This window comes from Anopheles bellator, chromosome 1 (genome assembly GCF_943735745.2).
Source record: "Anopheles bellator chromosome 1, idAnoBellAS_SP24_06.2, whole genome shotgun sequence".
Classification (NCBI taxonomy): Eukaryota; Metazoa; Arthropoda; class Insecta; order Diptera; family Culicidae; genus Anopheles; species Anopheles bellator.
The window spans coordinates 28,443,535-28,465,116 of NC_071285.1; the positions used below are offsets into that span (position 1 = coordinate 28,443,535).

The 21,582-nt window shown below is 47.9% G+C and overlaps 7 protein-coding genes across 8 annotated transcripts in view; all 7 read right to left on the reverse strand.

The window, feature by feature from the left end:
• Positions 1–1,724, reverse strand: part of LOC131205901 (transcriptional activator protein Pur-alpha) — an 8,534-nt gene extending 6,810 nt beyond the window's left edge. The window contains exon 1 of the mRNA XM_058198203.1: positions 1,656–1,724. The gene's annotated coding sequence lies outside the window, so the exon portion shown is untranslated. The remainder of the gene's footprint in view (positions 1–1,655) is intronic.
• Positions 1,725–4,074: 2,350 nt separating this feature from the next.
• LOC131216444 (ORM1-like protein) lies at positions 4,075–5,064 on the reverse strand. Its single transcript, XM_058210939.1, has 3 exons — positions 4,871–5,064; positions 4,650–4,801; positions 4,075–4,584 (listed from the first exon to the last, which is right to left on the reverse strand). Exons 1-3 carry the CDS (start codon positions 5,039–5,041, stop codon positions 4,449–4,451), a joined length of 459 nt encoding a protein of 152 aa, XP_058066922.1. The 5' UTR covers positions 5,042–5,064; the 3' UTR covers positions 4,075–4,448.
• A 575-nt stretch (positions 5,065–5,639) lies between these two features.
• Positions 5,640–9,663, reverse strand: LOC131216355 (cationic amino acid transporter 4). 2 transcript variants are annotated; one of them, XM_058210822.1, is made up of 4 exons: positions 9,468–9,663; positions 7,738–8,913; positions 7,408–7,683; positions 5,640–7,341 (listed from the first exon to the last, which is right to left on the reverse strand). In XM_058210822.1, exons 1-4 carry the CDS (start codon positions 9,607–9,609, stop codon positions 6,947–6,949), a joined length of 1,989 nt encoding a protein of 662 aa, XP_058066805.1. In that variant the 5' UTR covers positions 9,610–9,663; the 3' UTR covers positions 5,640–6,946. The 2 variants fall into 2 exon arrangements, with proteins under 2 accessions (XP_058066805.1, XP_058066804.1); XM_058210821.1 differs by having other exon boundaries at positions 7,408–8,913.
• Positions 9,664–10,238: 575 nt separating this feature from the next.
• On the reverse strand, positions 10,239–11,932 carry LOC131216094 (lipoyl synthase, mitochondrial). The gene is made up of 5 exons (XM_058210499.1): positions 11,826–11,932; positions 11,386–11,733; positions 10,986–11,200; positions 10,611–10,885; positions 10,239–10,549 (listed from the first exon to the last, which is right to left on the reverse strand). Exons 1-5 carry the CDS (start codon positions 11,889–11,891, stop codon positions 10,314–10,316), a joined length of 1,140 nt encoding a protein of 379 aa, XP_058066482.1. The 5' UTR covers positions 11,892–11,932; the 3' UTR covers positions 10,239–10,313.
• Positions 11,933–14,101: 2,169 nt separating this feature from the next.
• LOC131215376 (uncharacterized) lies at positions 14,102–18,418 on the reverse strand. Its single transcript, XM_058209764.1, has 2 exons — positions 17,917–18,418; positions 14,102–17,853 (listed from the first exon to the last, which is right to left on the reverse strand). The coding sequence occupies exons 1-2, from the start codon at positions 18,416–18,418 to the stop codon at positions 14,102–14,104; spliced, it is 4,254 nt and encodes a 1,417-aa protein (XP_058065747.1).
• Positions 18,419–18,969: 551 nt separating this feature from the next.
• LOC131208518 (protein LTV1 homolog) lies at positions 18,970–20,932 on the reverse strand. The gene is made up of 5 exons (XM_058201299.1): positions 20,787–20,932; positions 20,507–20,689; positions 19,689–20,443; positions 19,347–19,610; positions 18,970–19,277 (listed from the first exon to the last, which is right to left on the reverse strand). The coding sequence occupies exons 1-5, from the start codon at positions 20,787–20,789 to the stop codon at positions 19,028–19,030; spliced, it is 1,455 nt and encodes a 484-aa protein (XP_058057282.1). The 5' UTR covers positions 20,790–20,932; the 3' UTR covers positions 18,970–19,027.
• Positions 20,933–20,996: 64 nt separating this feature from the next.
• Positions 20,997–21,568, reverse strand: LOC131208527 (protein PET100 homolog, mitochondrial). The gene is made up of 2 exons (XM_058201312.1): positions 21,470–21,568; positions 20,997–21,412 (listed from the first exon to the last, which is right to left on the reverse strand). The coding sequence occupies exon 2, from the start codon at positions 21,401–21,403 to the stop codon at positions 21,149–21,151; it is 255 nt and encodes an 84-aa protein (XP_058057295.1). The 5' UTR covers positions 21,404–21,412; positions 21,470–21,568; the 3' UTR covers positions 20,997–21,148.
• Positions 21,569–21,582: the final 14 nt, after the last annotated feature.

Consider the following 21,582-nt stretch of genomic DNA (forward strand, 5'->3'; position numbering starts at 1 on the left):
AGAGAGAGAGAGAGAGAGAGAGAGAGAGAGAGAGAGAGAGAGAGAGATGTATATTTGTGCGTTAGAAAAAGGGTTCTCTCGCATTGCGATAGATTCTCTTCTCTCTCTCTTTTCTCTAGTTCTGTCTCTCCATCGCACGCACACAAACTTCTTCCTCGGATCGTTTCTTTGTTACACGTTTTTCGGGATATGAAGAAAAAACACTCACACTCACGTACGAATGCACGCAACATAAGCTTTCACACCAGCGCAGGACGGTGCTCAGCATATACCATATGATTTGTTCATGTTGCTGCACACCTTCCATGTGACGGTATGCGGTAGGACTTTCGTCGCCCAGCTGCTCTCTCTCTCTCTGTCTCTCTTGTGCTCCGTTTTATGCTCTCTCTTGCTCTTGCTGGCTCTCCTTCGTGAAGACTTTTCACGGTAGCGGGAAATACTAAAAGTATTCTAACAAAAATGTTAACCTAGTTATGAATTATCAGCGTAATGTTTGCATTGCACCAAACAGAAGCGAAGATGGTAAGCTTGATCATGTTCAGAAAAGGCACGCGGTTTTCACGAGTCACTAGGCGACTCCACCACTACCACGCAGGAAGGCGACACTTTATGCTCGAGCTTTTCTATCGTGTAAATGATCGGTTCAAAGGTTGTTGATCTTGATTGAGCCTTTCGCTCGTGCCATTAGCCTAATGACTTTGACAAATATCAAACAAGCAACGAGCTTTTTCCCTATTTTAAACAAGAAAACAAAATACTTACACGTATTAGTGCATCGTAATGAGTGCGATTAGTTTTTGCAGCTATTCAGAATGATTTAAGAAAAGATACAGATATTTCAATAGTGTCCATGCTATTCACTCAGGCTGGCTCACGCCTGTTTTCTTTACCATCACAATTCGGTAAAAAAAATTTTGGTACACACGAATAGCAGAGCCTTCACGGTTCTGATCGATTTCATGCCCTGTTGGAAGTAATGGTTTAATCAATAGCGCTGCTGCAATGTGGCTCACCGTTGGTATCATACTATTAGTAGTTTTGTCCATACTTTCCATAACTACTTCAACATATTGCTGTCGACCCGTTGCCCCGATTTAGCCTGCGTCAACACACCGAGCCTGTATTCCACCATCGAGGCCCTTAGTACTTCATCAGGCTGTCATACTAAACTCCACAAAACTTCAAAATTTGCGATTCGTTGCAATATTCTACATTTGTTTCTTCTATGCACCTCCACACTAAACTACTTTCCCTGGCACTGAATTACGAGATCGCCATATGATTAAACGAAGGAAAACCATCTCCTTTTCGGTAGTCCCTCTTTTGCTTGGTTGCTTGCATATTGCCTGACACAATGGGACGAATGTTGCGGCACTGTTTTTTGCGTACAAACACATACTCACATTCGTACACTTACGCACATATATAACATTCCATAGAGGTCGCGTTTCAAGTACTTCACAGATGACTATACACAATAAAAAATCCAGCACCAGATCGCACTATCGCACAGACACGAGTTACGAACGAGGAAGGACGATCCAGAGAGAAACAGATAAGCACGCAGAGTGAGAAAAAGAGAACGAGAACCACAGACAGAGAAAGAGGCGAAAGAAGATTGCACAAGATATGTATAACAGCAGCACAGGACGTACTTTTCGCAAGTCAAGATATTTCTTGCACAGCGTGAAGTCTAAGGAGGCGTGGGCACAAATCGCGGAAAGCTCCTCAGCGTTGGGAACGAAAGAAGTAAAAAGGGTAGACGGACCTTCGGACTACCCTCTACACACACATACACATCCATACAGTGGAAAAGCCTTTCCCACTTGCACACGAGTCAAAGATAGGAAAATCATTTACCACAGGGTTGTAATGGCGAGAGACCGTCGCTTAATGGTGAAAAATCTGCCTTCTTGAAGTGGAGCACAAACTTTGCGTCCTTCCTGGCTAGCGGCACAGCTAAATACTAGCGATGGTGGCCCGCATGGTGACACAATCCGCAGGATTGGGGCCCTTTTCAGTAGATCCCCTTCGGAGCTCTTTTCTGCCCGCTGAAGATGAAGGAAAATATGGATGGCGCTACTGCTGCACAATGGCGGCCACAGTCCGCCACGGGACAGCTGGTCTCCCTGCGGGTATTCACTGCCTATTCTGGAGGATTTTTCTTTTCGGGCAACTCTAATAAATCCTCATCACAAACCAGTGTGCAAGGTGGTACTGCTCAGCAACTGGCGGTCACCGTTGAACGACACACTCTCGCTACGCGGACTCACAGCACACTGCGACCGCGAAGAGCGAACCAAATTTTTTACCAGCTGCTGCTAGTAGCGTCCGGTTACTACTTAGCGCCAACGACCCCCCGACTGTTCTGGCACGCGCTCTTTGCGCTCCCGAATACTCTCGTTTCTCAGATGCGAGAACAAATTCATCGATACATCCGCTTAACTCGACTTTTGCTACAAATTGTTGTCGCGCAGCAAAACCTTCTAACACATGCTCGAGACAAGCAAGTAATTAAATAAAATAGTTCAACTCTCTCTTTAGTAAACTAGCGATTGCAGTGTAAACTATTTGCTAGTTCTTTTTAAGCTTTCCAAAATAGCTAAAATTGTCATCCGAAAATTATTTGCCAAAAGTTTTATAGATCAAGTCGGTTTCAATGATGCTTCTCCATAGTTGCCCTTTTTACTTTCCATAACTCAATCTTTGTTGGCCTGTCTGCTCTGGTTTACTCCCCTTCTTTCTATCTCGCTACTTCCGGTTGCAAGAAACTTTAACCGTAGCACGGGTTACAAGCTATGAAACTAGTGTGAGTCCATGGCCACCTCCACCCACAATCGACGAATGGGTGTCGAGAAAAGAGCCAATATTTCCTGCTATACACGCAATCCCCAAAACGACAGCCCGCACCGTCTACGAAATGAGCCGCCGGAAAAACGGGGTCAACGAACTGCAGCAACGATGCCGTTCTCTGGTCAATGTCATTACATAGCGAAGGAGAGAACAAATGGAGCGTATTGACTGGCATCAAACTGCGCGTTGCCCGAGAGTTCAAAACTCAGTTTGGAAAGTTAGTATACCGAAGTTAAGTATGTCCTGTCCGTTAGGGGGCCCAAATAACCGGGCAATCGTTTTGAGAATTCATTTTGTGGTCGATAGGTCAGTGCTGACCTTACACGAATATTTTTCGTTCAAACAGATCCATATGCCCGATTTCTAATCTCCAAGTCAAGGAACGAAGGAAAGACAGAAAGAGAGAGAGGGAGAAAGAAAAAGAGAGAGAGAGAGAAAGAGAGAGAGAGAGAGAGAGAGAACGGAGAGAGTATTGAGATCGAGGAATCGTAAAAGTTTCGTAAAATTGTAACACAAACCGATGGGATGCGTCACATCGTTGCGTGATTCGCGCAACGGGATTGAACGGATTGAACGGGATGCCTTTGTTTGAAGTTGTAGAGCACTTTGTCCAGCATTCACACTATGGGGAAAAGGCGATCATGCTCTACTTTTTACAAGGGAGGATTTTAGTGAAATTCGATGAGCTTTGACCGATTCGAATTTTTAATCCATCTGTCAAAGTTACGGTAAATTATTTCATTATTTTCTCGGGTAGATGGCCTTTTCACACTTGAAAATTCAGTAACCGGGTGCATTAACATTTTGTGTGAGTTTCAATAATGATTTCGAACAACGACAAATCAACACTCAATACGAGGATCAATAGTAATAATACCATACAATTCAAATAAAATAAGGCAAAGAAAACCAAAACGTTGGAAAAAGTCCTTAGATTCTTCCTAAAACCCAATATGTCCATCTGTATAATCCCCATAGTGTACCATTCACACTTTCGATCTCAACATAAACGAACACGTAAGCACGTGCCGAAAGCGTTCTACCCGCCTTGCTTAGGACACCGGATGTGGGACACATCTGCTTGCAGCATGTCATTCATTCACTCTCTTTTTTGATCTCATAACATACATTAAGTCGAAAATGTACAAATCCACAGCTATTTCTTACTTTGATTGGCAGCTGTTGAATAGTTGGAACAACACCGATGTAGTGTAACACAATTACCTTTTTATTAGATAATAATCACAATGTTTATCTTTAAAATTCATTCAATTCATCGGCAATCTTGCGCACGTATTGACAACACTAAATTCATTCTTCGTCAAGAGCAGAAAAACACCAATTTTTCATATAATCCCTGCTTCTTGTCTTATTTACGTGCATCACAAGCAATCAACATCTATACATTACCATGCGTATATTCTATAAAATAGACAATAAATGAGGCTCGATAAAGTCCAATCGTTACAGTTTTGAGACTATTTTGTCTTGTAGATTAAATGTTTTCCTTCCCAAGCGTATCCGTCGCATGTTTCTCCAGGCCATCGTCATTTATGGGTCGTTTCCAGGGTGGATGTTCGCTACGGAATTTACCTTCAGTATTTATTGATGCCGAACAGACGAACGCCATGGAACTGGGGCAACTTTGGGACCAGCACAACGGCCAGTGAGATAAAGTTGACGATAAAATGGTCCACATCATTCCGCGTGTACAGACACGTCAGAAGAAAGCTGTGTCAAGAAAAGAACATTTAAGTAGATACTATAACTTGTACGAAATTTTACAGCAATCTTACAGAATTATGGGCGCAGCCGTGAGAAATTTTCTGGTTGTTGTGAATTGCTCGCCGTAGTTGATCTGTTCCCAGTGGGTGTATTTGCGGTTCTCGCCTGCATCAATGCTCATCCAGGGTGCCCCCTTGATGGAGTGCAGAAAGTAGAGGTGTGCCTGAAGAAGGAGAACATACGGCACAGCTTAAGACACGTTTAATAACATTCGCACGCCACCAGAACCTACCAAGTTATGCGTGATGTTTGTAATGGTCCATGCGTACGGAATTTGCACGAACGGGATCGCAAGCAGAACGATGTGGAAAAACGTGATACCCAGCACATACGACAGCCACAGGCCGCGCGAATCTAGCCAGGATGTGTTGGGATTGGGTTCACCGTGGCCACCAGCTAGCATTATAACCAATTTTGACTCGAGACTCACACTTTTTTACGCAGCAACCACTATAACCGTCTTCAGGCGACCATCGTATTATGAAAACGCAACAGATAAGCTCAGTTTGTTTGTTTGTTTGTTTTTACGCGGAACCGATAAAAGGAAAAAGGCAAAAAAATGATTTTTTGACGGCTATGCGTCTCAGTTTATCGGTCCGGGTCGTATACTTCCATCACGAAACGAACAGCATCGTGTAGAAAGAAAACGAACGTTGTTTTCGAACCGAATCGGTTAGTGTATGAAATAATACTATCTCTACTTGCAACAGTTAATGTGCTGATTCTTATAAAAACAGTGCACCGTACTTTCGTTTGGTCTATTCGGATTCAAAATTTGGGATATGAACATTGAAAACCATTTTAAAAGAGAAATCCAAACACGTGATGAAGTAATGTTGAACTAAAATTCTCCGTAAATTATAACCGCGCAAGGGCGAAACCCATACTTAATCCGAGTGCATGTATGTAAGTATGTATATTTATTGTTCTTTATTTATGTGGTGTATGCTAGGTTTCTTAAAGGTGAATATATTTATACCATATCTTTCTCTTTGCTTCACTTCTATCTTTTGTTTGCTCAGAAGCATGTACAAACAGTTCCACATTGCACTCAGTATTTTTTTATAAATTAGAGATAAAAACTGTTGTAGAACCTGTAGAAACTGTAGAGTCTGGAATCATACCGAAGGTGGTATTAATAATTGAACAAGTTTGATTTGTATGCACGGATCCGCGTTTAGCTAGGCCAGATCCACATTAGCATCCTCTTTGGTTCTTTTGTCAGCCACGTTGTGATTGCTCATAATAAATTAAAAAATTCACCGTTAAAAGTGTGTCGGTTGCTTCGTACGTAAATCTTTTCAAGATACTCTCTATCGCATACGGCCCGTGTTCCTTAGGCCCTTATAGGGTAACTTATTATTCCGATTTATGACAATATGTTGAATGCAATATGAATATATTTGCTTATAATTTACCGTGCGTGTCTTTTATCTATAGTATAATGGTACGTTATGATACAGATACCGTGGATAGCGCTAGTAGATCCATATCGACCAGCACTTTGTTTGTATGTTTAGTTAAATCTACACGTTCCCAAAACTAAACGACAAGGCGCTCCCTTCGAAAGCCTTCGCATCCTCCTCTATAGTTTGCACAGCACAGCGATGATGGAAATGAAGGAATCGTAGTAGTTTGTGACCCGTGTGTTGAAAGTGTTCGAAGGTAGTACAAAACGTGTCCAATGATACGAACGGTGGTATTTCCCTGTTCTGCCATGTACCGACTGCACCCAAAGCCGGCCCGGCAGATCGAATAACTGAATTAAGCTAAATGATTCATTTGTCGCATCATTCTTTCGAAAACATTACCGATAAACTACTAAGTAACAATAGGAATCAACTGGAGTGTAAAGAATGTAGCGCGCCTCAGTTTTTAACATTCATAAACCGATAAAAGCGTATTATGCTCTGTAACAGCGCTATTCATCTAAGGGACGTTTTTAGAGTAAATTGTTTTAAATATAATATTTTCCCGCATCAACACAGACTATCATTCTGTTTAGTACCTGTGTGATAAACGGACAGGTTGATAATATTAATTATTTGTATTTTTGGTTTAGGTTCTACGCTGGGACATTCATTTCTAAGGCAATTGCTAGTAGCATAAAAGTTAATACTGTGTAACGAATCAACACACCAATGGCCGCGACTAGTACCATTTGGTGGTAGCTAAGTAAGTGTAGAGTGGAAACTTCCAGCGAATCGCCTTTTTGGAGAATTTTCAATTTATGAAATGAAAACCAATAAAACCGTAAATTCAAACGAGAAAATCAAACAAGGCCCGAGCACTGCTGATTGGATTGCATTTAGGAGTCATCGTCGTCATCATCGTCGACGATCGCTTGTCTGTCGCCGGCCGTCTTGCGACTGATGCGGCCCTTTATGATTTTCGTTACCGTTACCTTGTTGCCACCGAGTGCGGTGCTGGTGGCTCCCCAGCCCCGTATGGCCTCGTTAGTGGACATCAGCATCGAGTAGGACGTTCCGAGTTCACCTTCCTTGCTGTTGTGGATGCCGTACAGAAAGTACACCAGCATGCCGATCGAGAGCCAGATAAAGAACCTCAACCAGGTCAGGAAGCTCAGGTGTACCATCAGTTCTATGTTGCAGAAGATGCTCAACGCTGGGACGTACGGCACGAACGGCACTTTAAACTGAAGTCCTCGTGTGTTCTGATGGTGAGCCGAAATGACCACAACGCCTGCGGGAAGGGAACAATAAGACGTGTAGTATGTGTAGAGATGGCGTCATACGATTTGCGACTTACAGGCAACCAAGCAGAAGAGCAGAAACCCGTACAAACCCAACGCCCACCAGGTACCGTGGTACAGCTCGTCCCACGAACTCTCCAGCTGGAAGCAGACAGCCACACTCAGCACACAGAACATGAGTACTGCACCGGAACAGGCAACGCCCGGTTCGCAGCGTCCCAGGACGGGCTCGAGCCAACGAAACTGTGGTCGCAGTCGACCGGCCAGAGCGATCTCAATCATTTCACTCGTCGGAGACGACGGATCGATCGTGCTCGATTGAGATGATGAGTCTATGCCCCCAGACGACGCCACGGTAGCCGTCGTGCCGGGTAGCGGTGCTTGACCACCGTCTTCCTCGTCCGTACCGGGTGTGTCTGGGGCGAGATGGACCGTTTCCTCCACCGAGATGGGCCGATAGCGCAGAACGATCACACTCGCCGAAACGATCGTGTACGCAAGCAGTGTTCCGATTGACATAAATTCCACCAGTTTTTCGAGATCGAACAGTAGCGCTAATAGCGCACTACAGATACCGGACAGGGCCAGGTTTAGCAGTGGAACTTGCGTTTTAGTGTTTACCTTGCCAAAGCACGAAAACAGTAGCCCATCGCTGGCCATCGCGTAGATACAGCGAGGTAGCGCGAACAGTGACCCGAGCAGAGTCGTCGTCATACCACAGATGGCTCCCGTCGAGATGGCGTACTTGGCCCAGGTGATGCCCCGCGTTCCAAACGCGTCCGGGAGGGCCGCGGCCGGATTGATTTCATCGTACGGTATCATAAGCGTCAGAGCAGCGCTCACCAGGACGTACCCGACGGTGACCACGCACAGTGACAGAATGGTGGCCAGTGGGATGGATACGCTCGGGTTTTTCGCTTCCTCGCCGGACGTCGCAATGCTGTCGAAGCCGACGAACGCGTAGAAACAGGTGGCGGCACCAGCCAGAACGCCGCCAAAGCCGTACGGCATGAAACCTTGCTCCGGTAGCGACCAATTCTGGGGAGATGCGTACCAGAAGCCCAGCACCACCACCAACGCCATCACGGCCACGTTCACCGTCGTCAGGATGCTGTTGATCATGGCCGTCGCTTTCACACCGGCCGCCAGGGCCACCGCGTAACTCAAGCACACGAAGAACGCCAGAAAGTCGGGATACTTGGCCAGTAGCTGCTCGTGCATCTCGCCCGTCAGTTCCATCGTGAAGTTCGCCACCATATTACCCAGCATCGAGTCGACGTAGCCACTCCAGGCACGGGCCACTGATGCAGCACCGAGCATATGCTCCAGAATAATGTTCCAACCGATGACGAAGGCCCAGAACTCGCCGATCGAAACATACGTGTAGACGTAGGCCGAGCCAGCTTTGGGAACGCGCGTCCCAAACTCTGCGTAGCACAGCGCCGCCAGCAGGGAAACAAGCCCAGCCAGAATGAAAGACATAACGATAGCCGGTCCGGCCATTTCTCGAGCAACCGTCCCGGTGAGCACGTAGATGCCGGCTCCAACCATATGCCCGATACCTGCGGGAGAGCGTTGTAGGAGACGGACGGTTAACGGCGACTGGCCAACAAAGTACCTTCCACCATCATTTCAACTAGATTGGCAACAACTGGCAACTTACTGTGTGGTAACCCATGAAAAAACTTACTGCTTTGCAAAAGTCCATGTTTGTGCAAATAAACGAAATGATAAGAATAGGTTGGAGTTGAGGAAAAAGAAAACAAATATAAAAACTCCCGGGAGGCTCCATATGTTTAACAAGACACCCTTTTCAATGGGTAATGGTTCGCCAATTACAGTGAAAACGGCACGATTATCGCCCCACATTCTTGAACTAAAATGGGTGAGGTCACAATGACAAACAGATGTTCTTCTCCGCTTTCGTCACCATCGCAACGGCTTTGAATGGGGAAAAACAATATTTAACCAAAAGTACTAAACATTAAATGTAAACAAACAAAAACTGCCACCTGTTTACTTCTTCGGCTGGATCGCAATTAAACGGAGCGATATTTGAAAGGGACTTCCTGCTGCATCGGTAGCCCCACGGACAGAGGGCATTCCGCCAACTTACCCAATAACGTAATGTCGAACGTGTTGAGGCATCGATTGAGGGGTGTTTCCATCAGGTCCGCCGGAAGCTGCTTGGTACGGTTCATTTTCGAGCACAGCCCGGACATGACGTGACCCAGGATCATTCTTCTGGCCCTGGGCATCGTGCGGCCAACCAGCGGCAGCTAATTGCGATTCAGTAGGTCACGTCCCCGATGCGTTGGTCTGCACCCGGATCGCACGCACCATATGGAACCAAATTTGGGGGGTGGGAAAGTTTATTCGCCACTCCGAAGAACCTACGAAAAACAAAACGCCATACCTAGCTCACGTTTCGTAACGCAGGATGTTTCGGCCAAAAATCACTTGTTGACGAAGGCGTCCACCAACAGAGCGGCCTCGCTTGGTTACTTCCTACGCACTAACAGCTCACTCGGACTCGGGCAGGACTTTGCACTGTTACGCGTGGCGGCGGGTCGAGCTGTCCATCCACCCACCTGTGATACCGACACAGTCTGCGGGTTCGGTTCGGTGTTGGAATGTGTAATGATGAATGGCAACTTGTTCGATTTTTGGATCACAAACATTCCAATACACACACCGACAGCTTCGAACGGCTAGCCGTGCCGTTACGATCATGCGCAAATCTGCTTCCAGCACTCTGGAGGAATTACGTAGCCCTTGCTGATGACTAGGGCGAGAAAATGCGATGCGATGAAATGATCGAATCTTGGTCGCCCAAAGGCACATTAATTGTCGCAAGGACTTATCGTAGAGCAGTCAATTGGAAATATATCTTATTTCAAAACAAACACATTTATTGCACTAATTAAAGCGGGTGAAGCAGAAGCAGCCGTACGCCTTACGGTTACTCAACCTTTTCGGCTCGATTTCGAAGGATGCTGGTGATGAAAAATTCGCCCGCTTTGTAGGAGCTGCGTACGAGCGGACCACTGGCCGTGTAAAGGAAGCCAAGCTCCTTGCCACGCTCTTCCCAGTGCTTGAACTTTTCCGGAGTCACGTACTCGATCACCTTCAGGTGTCGCTTGGTCGGCTGCATGTACTGGCCGAGGGTAAGGCAGTCGACACCGACGGACCGGAGATCTGGGGGAAAGTGTAGTGAAAATGTAGCCCTCCGTAGGAAGTTTCGCAGACCCGTAGTTACCTTTCAGCGTCTGCTCGACTTGTTCATCTGTCTCGCCTAACCCGAGCATGATCGATGATTTGGTGATGAGATTCGGGTTGAAGCGCTTCACGCTCTGCAGACAGTCCAAGCTCTGCCGGTAGCGAGCACGCCGATCGCGCACGAACGGCGTCAAAGCCTCGACCGTCTCGATGTTGTGCGCATACACATCCAGCCCGGACAGGGACACCGTTTCGATACACGTCGCATCGCCACGAAAGTCGGGCGCCAGGCATTCGACAAAAATGCGAGGATTTCTAACACGAGTTTAGAGAGTGAGACCGAGGGAGAGAAATGGCGAAACATCCAATGAGTATGGCCAGCATTGGGGCAAGAAGAACGGGTGCCTTTTTGTACCGCTTTTTTATCTCCGTGATGGTTGCCGCAATATGCTTCGACCCACCGTCCGCGAGATCGTCCCGATCGACTGACGTTAGCACGATGTAATCTAAGCCCCACGAGGCGATGGCCGTTGCCGTGTTGACCGGTTCGGCCGGATCTAACGGTGGTGGTGCACGTGCAGTTTTGACGCTACAGAACCGACATCCCCGGGTGCACGTGTCACCCATTAGCTGCAAGAGTCAGGCAAAAGTAGAAAGATATATTTTAACTTTTTACAACTGTTGCCACACCAGAAATAGTAAACAACAACGGGCGGTTTCACTTTCATTGATAAGGCGTGTGTGACGTCCTTATCATCAGCACGGCGAGGGGAAGTAAAGAAAAATGAAAACAGGATCGCCACTTCCTCACTTACCATGATAGTGGCCGTTTGGGTGCCATGTTCGCCGCCACCCCAGCATTCTCCGATGTTCGGACACTTGGCTTCTTCGCACACCGTGGCCAGCTTCAGTTCGCGCAGCTGTTCCTTGATGCGCGTGTAATTTTTGCCCATCGGGATCTTCGTTTTCAGCCACGGGGGCAGCCGAAGCCGTTCGTTCTCACCCTTCTCGCGCCGCAACTTGCCCTCGTACGTCGACCAGTCATCCCGATTGTAGTCCGGATGTTGCACAAAGTCCTGAAAGTGGGGTCCACTCTCCAGCCGTTCCCGGATCTTCTCCAGCTTCGGACTGGCCGCCGAAGTGTGTTTGCATTGCAGGGATACCTACGGAAGCAGGTAATATGATTTCATAATCAGCTTTTGGTCATCTGGCGGATAGTGACGGTCCGTCCCGTGCTCTTCGTGCTGTTACCTACCTGAAACGGTACCGCCAGTTTTGCTTTCCACACTGTATTTCGCAACATAACAGCACTGCTGGCCATGGCTCTAGGCGGTTGGTGCGGAATATTGCGATGGAGGCCACGATAAGCCGTCGGAGTGAAACGTTGTTTGCGATTGTAAATCGGATGACAACAGCTTGTTTGCGCAGCTGATTCTGACAGCAAAATAAAACTGACAGCATAGCAACCAACTGTCATTCCGACGCTAAAGGCCGGTCCAAACGCTGCGATCTGCAATGCAATATCGCCTGAAGTGACATCTCCGGAGACGTCATAAATGTCACTGCCGCGGGTGGAAATCTGAAGACTTGACATGCAATTTGTGAACAAATTTCAAAACAGGGTCAGTTTGTCGGTTGACTTGTTGATGTTTTGTTTTGCCCTCTTATTTATATTTTGGACGCTTCGTCAACGTTCGCGAAAATTTTTAACTGAATTTATAAAAATTTACGAAAGTCTGCCATGTCTTTGGCAACTAAAAAATAAAAAATATAGTGATCGGAATAAAAAGGCGGAGGCATACGATGCCATTTAAAAGCAATTTCCTCGACACTGTAACCTCTTCGCACGTTCTTTTTTCGCTTTTTAACCGAAAAGCACAATGGTAAGGCAAACCAACACAGTGTTGCTTCCATGGCTGATTCCAACATGTCCAACCGACAAACTGGCACTTGTTTGAAATTTGTTCACAAATTGCATGTCGAGTCTTCAGATTTCCACCCGCGGCAGTGACATTTATGACGTCTTCGGAGATGTCACTTCAGGCGATATTGCATTGCAGATCGCAGCGTTTGGACCGGCCTTAACAAGATGATTTTTTAAATAAAAAACGGAAGAAAACGTTCTCCATCTTTTATTCTTCTTAACGCACCATTGAAAACAGGTGGCGACAGGTACGGATGACGACGCCAGTGGTTTTATTACTGCGCCATACATTTTTCATCGTCGGCTCACGCAGTTTCTGTTTTTGCACTTCTTGTGAAGAAAAGCACCCAGCAGCAGGACCGATTGGATCCTTTCCTCGGTTACAGTTTTTAAGACTAGTTTTTTCATTGAAATAGATCACTTCCATCTACGATCGTGTGCGCGTTCTGGTTCTACCGGCGGTGAATCGTAAAGATCCTTTTTGCCAGTGCGCAGAATTGGTTTGCGTCATCCTACCATAATGGAGGGCCACAACGAGGGCAAGATGCCAGGAGCCGGGGAACACGGTCGATGGTTCAGTCATGAAGTAGCTTCGGAAACAACGGTAGCGCAACTGGTGGAATACTATTCCCAGTTTGATGACATCGAGCAGATTCGCCTGGACGTGGATTCTGCAAATGCCAGACTGCTGGTGGTCCATATCCTGTTTCGCAGCGACCAGGGTCCCAAGAAGTTGTTGACTGAAGAAATCGTTCCCAAAGTGTTTACGGTGCCGCAAAATGAGTATGCCGAAACGTCACTTACCGTATACATCGATGGACTCACACCGGAAATTACATTCAACGATCTGCAACGGTGCTTTGAAAAATATGGACCGATCCGAACTATTCGCAGGCCTTACAACCGCCAAATCTCGCAGCCTGAGCCTTATTGCTTTGTCCAGTTTCGGTCGAAAGAAGCGGTCAATGCGGTATTGGCAGAGTACATTCATGCCATTGGCGACATTTACGTTACCGCAAAACCTGCCAAAGCACGATGTAAAAGCACCAAACATGCGACCGGCAGCTTTGCCGAGGTTCCATCGGACGATTACATGCATGCTAACGTTGGCAGCACAAACGTTTTCCCACTACCAGCCCAAGGATTTGGGTCGATCTCATGGCAGGGATGCTACACTTACTCGTACCAAGGCATAACACAAGTTTGGGATCATTGATATGCCCAACATTATTATAGTAGTTCCACAGTGGCCCAACAACACCCTACACAGTACTGGTAACACACTGCCAGTTGCGAGTGACCAAACCGGAATGTGTCCGCAAACCAATGTTATCAAAGTTTTCCAAACTCCTATGTAACTATACAAATTTAAAAAAGAAGCTGAAGATGCCGGGGATTCAACCCGGGACTTCTTACATGCAACTACCACTCTACTGACTCTACTCTACGTTGCCACTGACCCGCCGGCAACAACCGTGCCGGCAGGGTACGAAGGCGAGGAGCGCACGCCTCGCGGAACATTAAGAGTGCTTAAAATCCGTAACATTACTATTCTTTCTGGGTTCGCGTCAAATAAAACGGACCTTTAAAATAAAATTGTTGGTTCTTTATTCCTCGCTCTCGTACATGGCTGCCGTTTTGCCGTCATCATCCTTGGTGTCCGGCGGAAAACGGAGATTCTGCAGTAGGTACTGCACCATTCGGGGCCGCTTTTCGATGGTAAATTTGTGAAGCAACGAAGCATTCCGGTGCCGCACACCGTACCGGAACCGGTACGCGCTCTCCAGCTGCACTCCGTGCCGGAGCAACATCTCCACCATCGTCAGGTGTTCGCACTCCAAAGCAACCACCAGCGGCGTCCGGCAACAGCGGTCCTCGGCCTCACAGTCGATCGGTGCCTCGAGCAGTATTGTGCATATTTGCACCTGGTTATTCATGGCTGTCACGTGTAGACACCCCATACCGAGCATGTTCACCGTATTCACGTTGGCCCCGCAAGCCAGGAGATAGCGCACCATGGCTACGTTGCCCTCTATGACGGCCAGCATGAGTGGAGTGCGCTGGAAGTAGTCCCGCGCCTCAAGAAACTCCGGGTGACGTTCCAACAGCAGTTTGAAGATCACAAACCTGTCCCCGGTGCACGCTTGAAGCACATGGTCCGCCGACACGGAGACGCCTGCCCGCAAAAGTACCAACATTTGGGGCACACTGTGGCCCGCTTCTATGGCGAGCCCCAAGGCGGAGTGTTTGTCCCGCGTGATCGTGTTCACGTCCACGCCCGGACACATGGCTAGCAGGAGTCGCACGACGCGCTTCCGGCCACTATACACGGCGCAGTGCCACGGACTGTAACCGTTCTCATTTCGAAACACGCCACTGGCACCGTGCTGTAGCAGAAGCTGTGCGCTTTCGTAGTGCCCAGACCCGCAGGCTACCATAAGTGGGGTGAAACAGTGGCCCGCATTCACGGGATCGACATCCTTCACCTCGAGCAGAATGTAACGCAGGAACTCGAAACGATTGAGTCGTGAGGCCAGATGCAAGAGCTCCCCTTGGTGCAGATCGTACCGAAACGTACGATGCAGCGTTTGGAACACTTCGAACTGGCCACTCTCGAGGGCCGCTCGCATCGGATTGTTCCGAAGGTCATCTCCGACCGGTGGCATTCGGCTTGCGAATGCATCACTTACACGCAGCAAAAGAGACAAACGATTGCAGGAAGCAACTTTAGCCAGGATGTTCGGAGCCGACCACGGATTAGCACCGTGCTCGAAAAGCAGATCGGCGATTGCAGTGTCGTCGCTGTAGAGCACAGCGATCAGCAATGGCACGTCTCCGAATTTGTTGGCCACATTCACCAGATTGCCGTAGCGGCGTAACACGAGCAGCAACAAATTCTTGTCCCCCCGCAGTACCGCCAGATGCAGGATCGTATTGCCTAGATGGTCGGCCACACCGTGAAACCAGACTGATGGGAACAGTTCCAGTACACGGACGATGAACGGGGTACTGTGCCTGCGGAAAAGGCAAGGAACTTCACGGGTTACGATGGGCTGTACCTCCGGCTCGTCACGGCAATGCCGAAAGCTAGCCTCCGTTTCCTCCCACAAGCCGTTCATGAGTGCCAGACGAAGGCAGAACAGGTGCGGATTTTCTATCAAGCTGCGGATCATTCCCTTCACATCACCCATGCAATCGTGTGATAGTAGAAAGTGAAAAAAGTTTGCCTCACTTTCCTCGTAACACACCAGCTGAGAAATAAATTTGGCCGGGTGTGCGTTCAGTGCTATCGACACGATGTCGTAATCGAGATGATCGCGTCTCGGCAGTAGAAGATCAGCACGTGCGCCTCCAGCAAATTGTTGCACCAAATCCATCTGTTTCACACGTTCCAGAAACTCCACCTGTTGCGCTGTCCACTCGGTTTGCAGTTTGTATACTTCCTCAAAATGCAGTTGTTCTCCTTTCGCGCTGTGAGGTCCGGACACACTCGGCACATGGTAAAGCCTAGTCCGGTGTTCGACCAAAAATTGAGCGTTATGAACGATAGTTGCGCCAGGCACAGGACTTCCGGCCATCAGAGTGTCGTACGCCAGGCTGTCGTGGGCCAAATAGTTGCGCAAATTGCGCCCCGTGACGACCGGTGTCATGCTGGCTGCCAGGTCGGCCACATTGTCCCGGAACAAGCCCAGATTGCACAGTATTTCCGATACCTCGAGCAGACTGTACTCGAGCGCTATCTGATCAGCCCGTGTGCCGGAAGCGTTGTGCAGGGTTTCTCCCATGCGATCGATCAGCTGATCGTACATTCCCTGCAGCACGGCCTCATCGGAACGGCGCAACTCTTTCAGTTTCGCCAAAGCGTCCCGCACGCCAACCTGCGCCCTACGATCCTTGATGATCTCCTTCAGGACTCGGTACTTGTTGTCCAGCACGAACACGTTGGGGTAATAGCTTTTGACGAATCGCCGATCTACGAACTGAACGAATTCCTCATCGGCCAGCGGTAGTCCAAGAGATTGCATCGTACGCACCGTTTCATCGAGGACCACATCCGATCGCTGTTCCGTTCGCCCCATGAGCGTGTCGATACCGTCGAAATTATCGCGTGCCAATCTCTGCCAGATGCTGTGCCACAGATTGGCCCGCCCTTCGTCCCGCTCCATCGTGTGGAGCCTAGCCATGAGTTCGCGACCGAACCGGAGATCAGTCTTTTCGACAAGCTTGTGCCGGTTAGAGAGCTCCGTTGCGCACAGGACCGACCGAACGATCGTTCGCACACGATCGAGTGTTCCACTCGGCTGGCGTATGTAGGTTTCGAGAAAGAAGTACTCATCGACGGTACGGCCGAGTGAGGCATTTTCATTGCGGATTGCATTGATGCGCAACTCGATTTCCCGTTCGAGATACTCCAAATCGGGCCGCAGTGTTGCGGTGTACGCCGGATCACTGTCTTTGCTTGAAGTACGCAGCATTTCCTGCAGGAGAAGTTTCGCCTCCGTGAGCTGCTCGGGGAGAAACGATTGTATGAGACTGGCCTTAAATTCAGTGCCCACGAACGCGATGTAACTACGCAGCGCATCCATGGAGTCAAACGCCAGCAAATACGCCAGATAGTGCCGATAAAGGCGCAGATTTTGCTGCGTTTGCGTGTAAACGAACCAGTGGCGAGCTTCGCGCAAATTTTTTCCGATCGTCTGAAACACGGTCGCCACATCCGCTGGGGTGGACCTCTCCAATTCCCATTTCGACAACGGATAACCGTGGCTGAAGAACTGGCGTAAGTCTTTGGTCCGCTCAGTCAATGCGACGGACGTGATGAGCTTCAGGACGCGGTTCAGTTTGACCGTAATGTTCGGTGTTTCGCGAGTGCTTTTGATCGTTTCTCCAATCACCTGTATGCTTCGCTTGATTGCACGGACGATCGTCGGAGAAGGCGGCGTGTTTGGGGTAACCTCAGGTACGCCATCGATGTAGGACAGTATCTTGCGTATCGAGTAGTGCTGCTTCATGAGGAAGTAGGTGTCGTTGAGTTCCTTAAAATATTTCTTGTATCGACGCCGAGCGTCCCAATCGACCGTTTTGTCGTAGTGAGCCTTCAAACCCTTCTGCAACTGCGATGGAAGCTCGGTGAAGGACATTTTGCAATCGATGCCACTGAATAAAGGTTGCATCACACGGAAGTCCGCCCGAATGAAGGTGCGAATTCGCTTAGGAACACGCAATGATGCCTTCGATCTTCCGTCGGCCTTCAGCAAATAGCCAATATATTGATAGTAGCGTTCGAACGATATAGTCCGGCTGTGCTGGCTGCTGACCAATTCGTTTCTGACGAGTTGCAAAAATCGAATCAAACGTTCTGCAAATACAATGCATACGATCGCAGCATTACATGGAGGAGAAAAGGAATTTCAAACATTACCTTTATCGATCGCGAAGGAAAAGACATCGAAACTATTGTTTGCTTTTCCCGTGACCAGCTTGAGGAAAACGGCAATGCAGAACTGCAGCTGCAAAAGAGGCAACTTCCGGTGGTGCGTTTTAAGAAAGAACACGTGTGCGTAAACATGGCGCAAGCGTTGAATCATACTTTCATCGATATCGGTGTACAGCCCCGTCCGATGGTGATTGACGATAAGATCAATACTTTTCACCAAATGCAATACACGGTTCGTCGGCTCGCTCTTCGCTGCGCTATCGTTGGGCTGATAAGCGGCCGCACGCTGATAGCTGGCTTTAATTAATACGCTCTCGATGAAGTGCACCACTTCCGCCGACAGTGGTACGTTGTGGTGCGTTAATTCTGCGTACGCATGGGACAACAACACTGCCGGTGGGGCACTTTCGGTATGTGAAATCTGTTGAAGCAACTCTTCTAGTTCACACACGTTACCAACAACGATTTTCGACTGTATTAGGTCCATTCCAGGAGACACACAACGAACCGAAAGGTATTCAATTGCGACTGTGTAAAGCCCGACGTGCCGATTGCAACTGATCGGAACTTTGCCGATGCGGATCCCGTTTCGGCTAAGAATATGCTCGTCGAGTGTTTGTACAACGCCGATTGCGTTGCTTCCATCGTAGCGCAATAGCGTCCGATATACACGGCTGAAATCATTGCGCCTTTATCTTCCCCAATTCATGATGCTTTCAGATGTCTCAGGGGGTAAGAACCTATGAAAAATAATCATTTTATTTATAACTTCATAAACATCGTTTCAATAGACTTGCATACATACTTAAAGGGAAAAGCAGTTCCACTGAAAAGTGTTGCAGCGAGTTTAAAAATCGTATTCAACCAAAGTAAAGACCCTTTCCTTCGCGAAGGGTCTCTTGTGATCTTCTCCCCATGATGCTGGGTGGGTGACTGTGTGTACGATCGTAATGACACTCGATCTTTGTTTTGATGCGTGAACCACACGCAAAGGGGGAAGATCGGTATGATGGTAAGAAAGTAAAGAACAATAAGAAATGAAAATAAAGCTCCGCAACACTTTTATTTCACCAAGGCCAATTTTACAATTCACTTTTTACACAATCCGTTGGCCGGTATTCACTTGATTGTTGATCTTATTTTTCTCCTGGATTTTCTTTTCCTGCTTGAAAGCCAACGTGTTTGCCTTTCGTTCTATTCGACGCTCGGTCCGATACTCCTTTAGAAGCTTCTTGCGTTCCCGCTTTTCTTCGGGTGATTCGTCTTTCGGCCGGATCGAGAGTACACTGAGCGTGGAGATGACACTTTGATCGCACAACGATTTTGGGCCGTCCTGTTTACTGTTACTATTATAAAACAGGGAAAACATCAAACATCTTTTTCAAAAAAACCTGTACCGTAAAATGATCGCTTACCTTCCACCCTGTTCGAGCTTGGCCAGAGATTTGATCGTTAGCTTATCACCATCCGAACCGAGAACGTGCGCTGGCAGACCCGTTTTTGAATTGATTTCAATTTTGCGGCAACGTTTCGGTTCATCGATTAGCTTGGGGTGGTTGTAAATGTTGCTGTACGTGGAGAGAATACTTTCACAATCCCATTTTTTCTCCGCGTCGTCTTCGACTGGCATCTCTACCAGCTCCTCTTCGTCGTCATCTTCCTCTTGGAACTTTAGGACGCTGTTCTAAGGAAAGGCAGAATATAAGGCATAAGAGAACACCAATGTGACTTCCGATGGCTCTCCACTGCTTGCTTACCGCTCCTTAATCCATTCCTTTTCCTTCGCCAAGTCAAACTGGTCATCGTTTTCTCGTTGGTACGCTTCCGCGTACTGTAGCAGCACATCGTCGTTCACCTCTACGTGTCCCTCTATTTCCTCACAGTCCAGTGCGCCTACTTCCGGGTCGTCGTACTGTTCGTAGAACTTTTCGAACCGATCATCGAGCAGTGTTAGCTGCTCATTACGACGAATCACACTGCTCGACATAGAGTACTCGGTGAAGCGCGATTTCGTTTCCTCTCTTCCGAACGTATCACCCAGCGGGCCAAGGCGGTCCTGTTCTTCGTCGAAATAATCGCCATCCATTGGGCCCTCAGAATCGTATTCATCCTCATCTTCATCGACTGCTTCGAGATAGCCGTCAGTGCCGCCTTCTTGCATTGCCAGATCCATGAAGTTGTCCTCCAGTTCGTTATCGGGGTTATCGAAATCGAAATCTTCATCCAAGGCAGCAACAACGTCCGGGTCCCAATCGGGGCGCGGGCCCGGGCGAGCGTTGGCAGCCTTTTTCATGATACCCTCTTTCTCTTCGTACTCCGACGCGAACACCGAACTGGGTAGCTTAATGCTGACATTTTTCGCTCCGGGCTGCTCTTTCGTCGCTTTCGTATCGATCGGTTCCCAGAACACCTCATTACGGCCCGGCTCACGCAGATGTTGCAGGTAGTTGTAGTCATCGTCGTAGTAGATACCAAACTTTGCCTGTTCTGTTTTGCGCTTCGTAGGATCAATCTGGCAAAACAATACGTGCGGTGAGCCACCCATTTCAGTTTAACGTGCAACCAATCCACTCACCTTTACTCCGGAGGTTGACTGTCTCTTGATTCCTCCGGCCAGGTTCGCATACTTCTCGGGTATGCGAACAGGCAGCAACACATTTTGTGGTGCCGATTCGTCTACATAAAGCGGATCCTGCTGGCTACGGTTCACCAACCGGAACGTAACGGCATTCTTTTTGTCGATAAACTTTTTCTTCGGCTGTGCGAACGAAAGAGAGTTTGCAGGTTAGGGCACCATACAAATGCTGCGTAGAAATGGATGTTCTTTCAAGTGATCCGCTTGTAAAGTGACTCACCATAGTTCAGTTTGTTACTATTTTTATTTTGCAAGGGAAAAACGACTCGTGAAGACTAAATACACCGTGAAAAGCGTTTCGAAAGGGTAAAATGGAAACACCCGTGCTTATGCTCAGCACCAGTTGTTTTGGAAAAGGAAAGACCAAACTGACAGTTGGACGTAAAATGTCAATAAATGAATCAGAATGAATATATCCTCTTTTTTCACCGGGCGCCGAAAATTTTATCCTCCCATTTTTGTCCCTTGCAATACAAATCGCAGATAGCTTTGATGCTAATATTTCAGTTTACTAACTTATGTACAACAATGCAAACACAGCGCGATAAAAAGTAGCAACGCCACAAATAAAGGGCGACTCGTTCAGGACAGCTTGTGCTCCTTTTTCTCCATTGCTTCAAGTTCCTTCATCAGCTCGTTATCGTGCTGCTCTCGCACTTTGCGAATGCACTTTTCTATCTGCTCGCGGTGCTGCTGGTTTTCCGGTGGGTAAATCTGTCGTTTCGTGTCCGTAACCCACTTCTCGAAGTACTCGGGCTGATTGAACCAATGGAACATTGCGACCGGGAACGTCATGTACAGAGCCATTTTGCCTATCTCCAGCGCCCACCCGCCCATGTTGTTTTGCTGCAAACAGTGAACAAATTAACACGAATTGCGAAATAGGTTTGCTTGCGATCTTACATAAATGTGTTTTTCGCTTGCCGTTTCCTACGAGAAATACTTAAAACAACAACAGCGACTGCACTAGCCTGCGTTTGTTTACATCTGCCTGACAGCAGCAGACGGTGTGCATC

Excerpts from the sequence above, each read along its gene's own strand:
- LOC131216444 (XM_058210939.1), bottom strand. The coding sequence starts at position 5,041 with ATGCTAGCTGGTGGCCACGGTGAACCCAATCCCAACACATCCTGGCTA. Across the intron at positions 4,802-4,870 it reads CAAACATCACGCATAACTTG|GCACACCTCTACTTTCTGCA; the intron begins GTAGGTTCTGGT and ends CTCCTTCTTCAG. Across the intron at positions 4,585-4,649 it reads ACGGCTGCGCCCATAATTCT|CTTTCTTCTGACGTGTCTGT; the intron begins GTAAGATTGCTG and ends TTCTTGACACAG.
- LOC131216355 (XM_058210821.1), bottom strand. The coding sequence starts at position 9,609 with ATGCCCAGGGCCAGAAGAATGATCCTGGGTCACGTCATGTCCGGGCTG. Across the intron at positions 8,914-9,467 it reads GTTCGACATTACGTTATTGG|GTATCGGGCATATGGTTGGA; the intron begins GTAAGTTGGCGG and ends GCTCTCCCGCAG. Across the intron at positions 7,342-7,407 it reads GCTCTTCTGCTTGGTTGCCT|GCGTTGTGGTCATTTCGGCT; the intron begins GTAAGTCGCAAA and ends CCCTTCCCGCAG.
- LOC131216094 (XM_058210499.1), bottom strand. The coding sequence starts at position 11,891 with ATGGCCAGCAGTGCTGTTATGTTGCGAAATACAGTGTGGAAAGCAAAA. Across the intron at positions 10,886-10,985 it reads ATCACGGAGATAAAAAAGCG|AAATCCTCGCATTTTTGTCG; the intron begins GTACAAAAAGGC and ends AACTCGTGTTAG. Across the intron at positions 10,550-10,610 it reads AGTCGAGCAGACGCTGAAAG|ATCTCCGGTCCGTCGGTGTC; the intron begins GTAACTACGGGT and ends ACTTTCCCCCAG.
- LOC131215376 (XM_058209764.1), bottom strand. The coding sequence starts at position 18,418 with ATGGACCTAATACAGTCGAAAATCGTTGTTGGTAACGTGTGTGAACTA. Across the intron at positions 17,854-17,916 it reads TTCCTTCGCGATCGATAAAG|AACGTTTGATTCGATTTTTG; the intron begins GTAATGTTTGAA and ends TTGTATTTGCAG.
- LOC131208518 (XM_058201299.1), bottom strand. Across the intron at positions 19,611-19,688 it reads AAGGAATGGATTAAGGAGCG|CGTCCTAAAGTTCCAAGAGG; the intron begins GTAAGCAAGCAG and ends TCCTTAGAACAG. Across the intron at positions 19,278-19,346 it reads AAGCTCGAACAGGGTGGAAG|TAACAGTAAACAGGACGGCC; the intron begins GTAAGCGATCAT and ends GTTTTATAATAG.
- LOC131208527 (XM_058201312.1), bottom strand. The coding sequence starts at position 21,403 with ATGGGCGGGTGGGCGCTGGAGATAGGCAAAATGGCTCTGTACATGACG.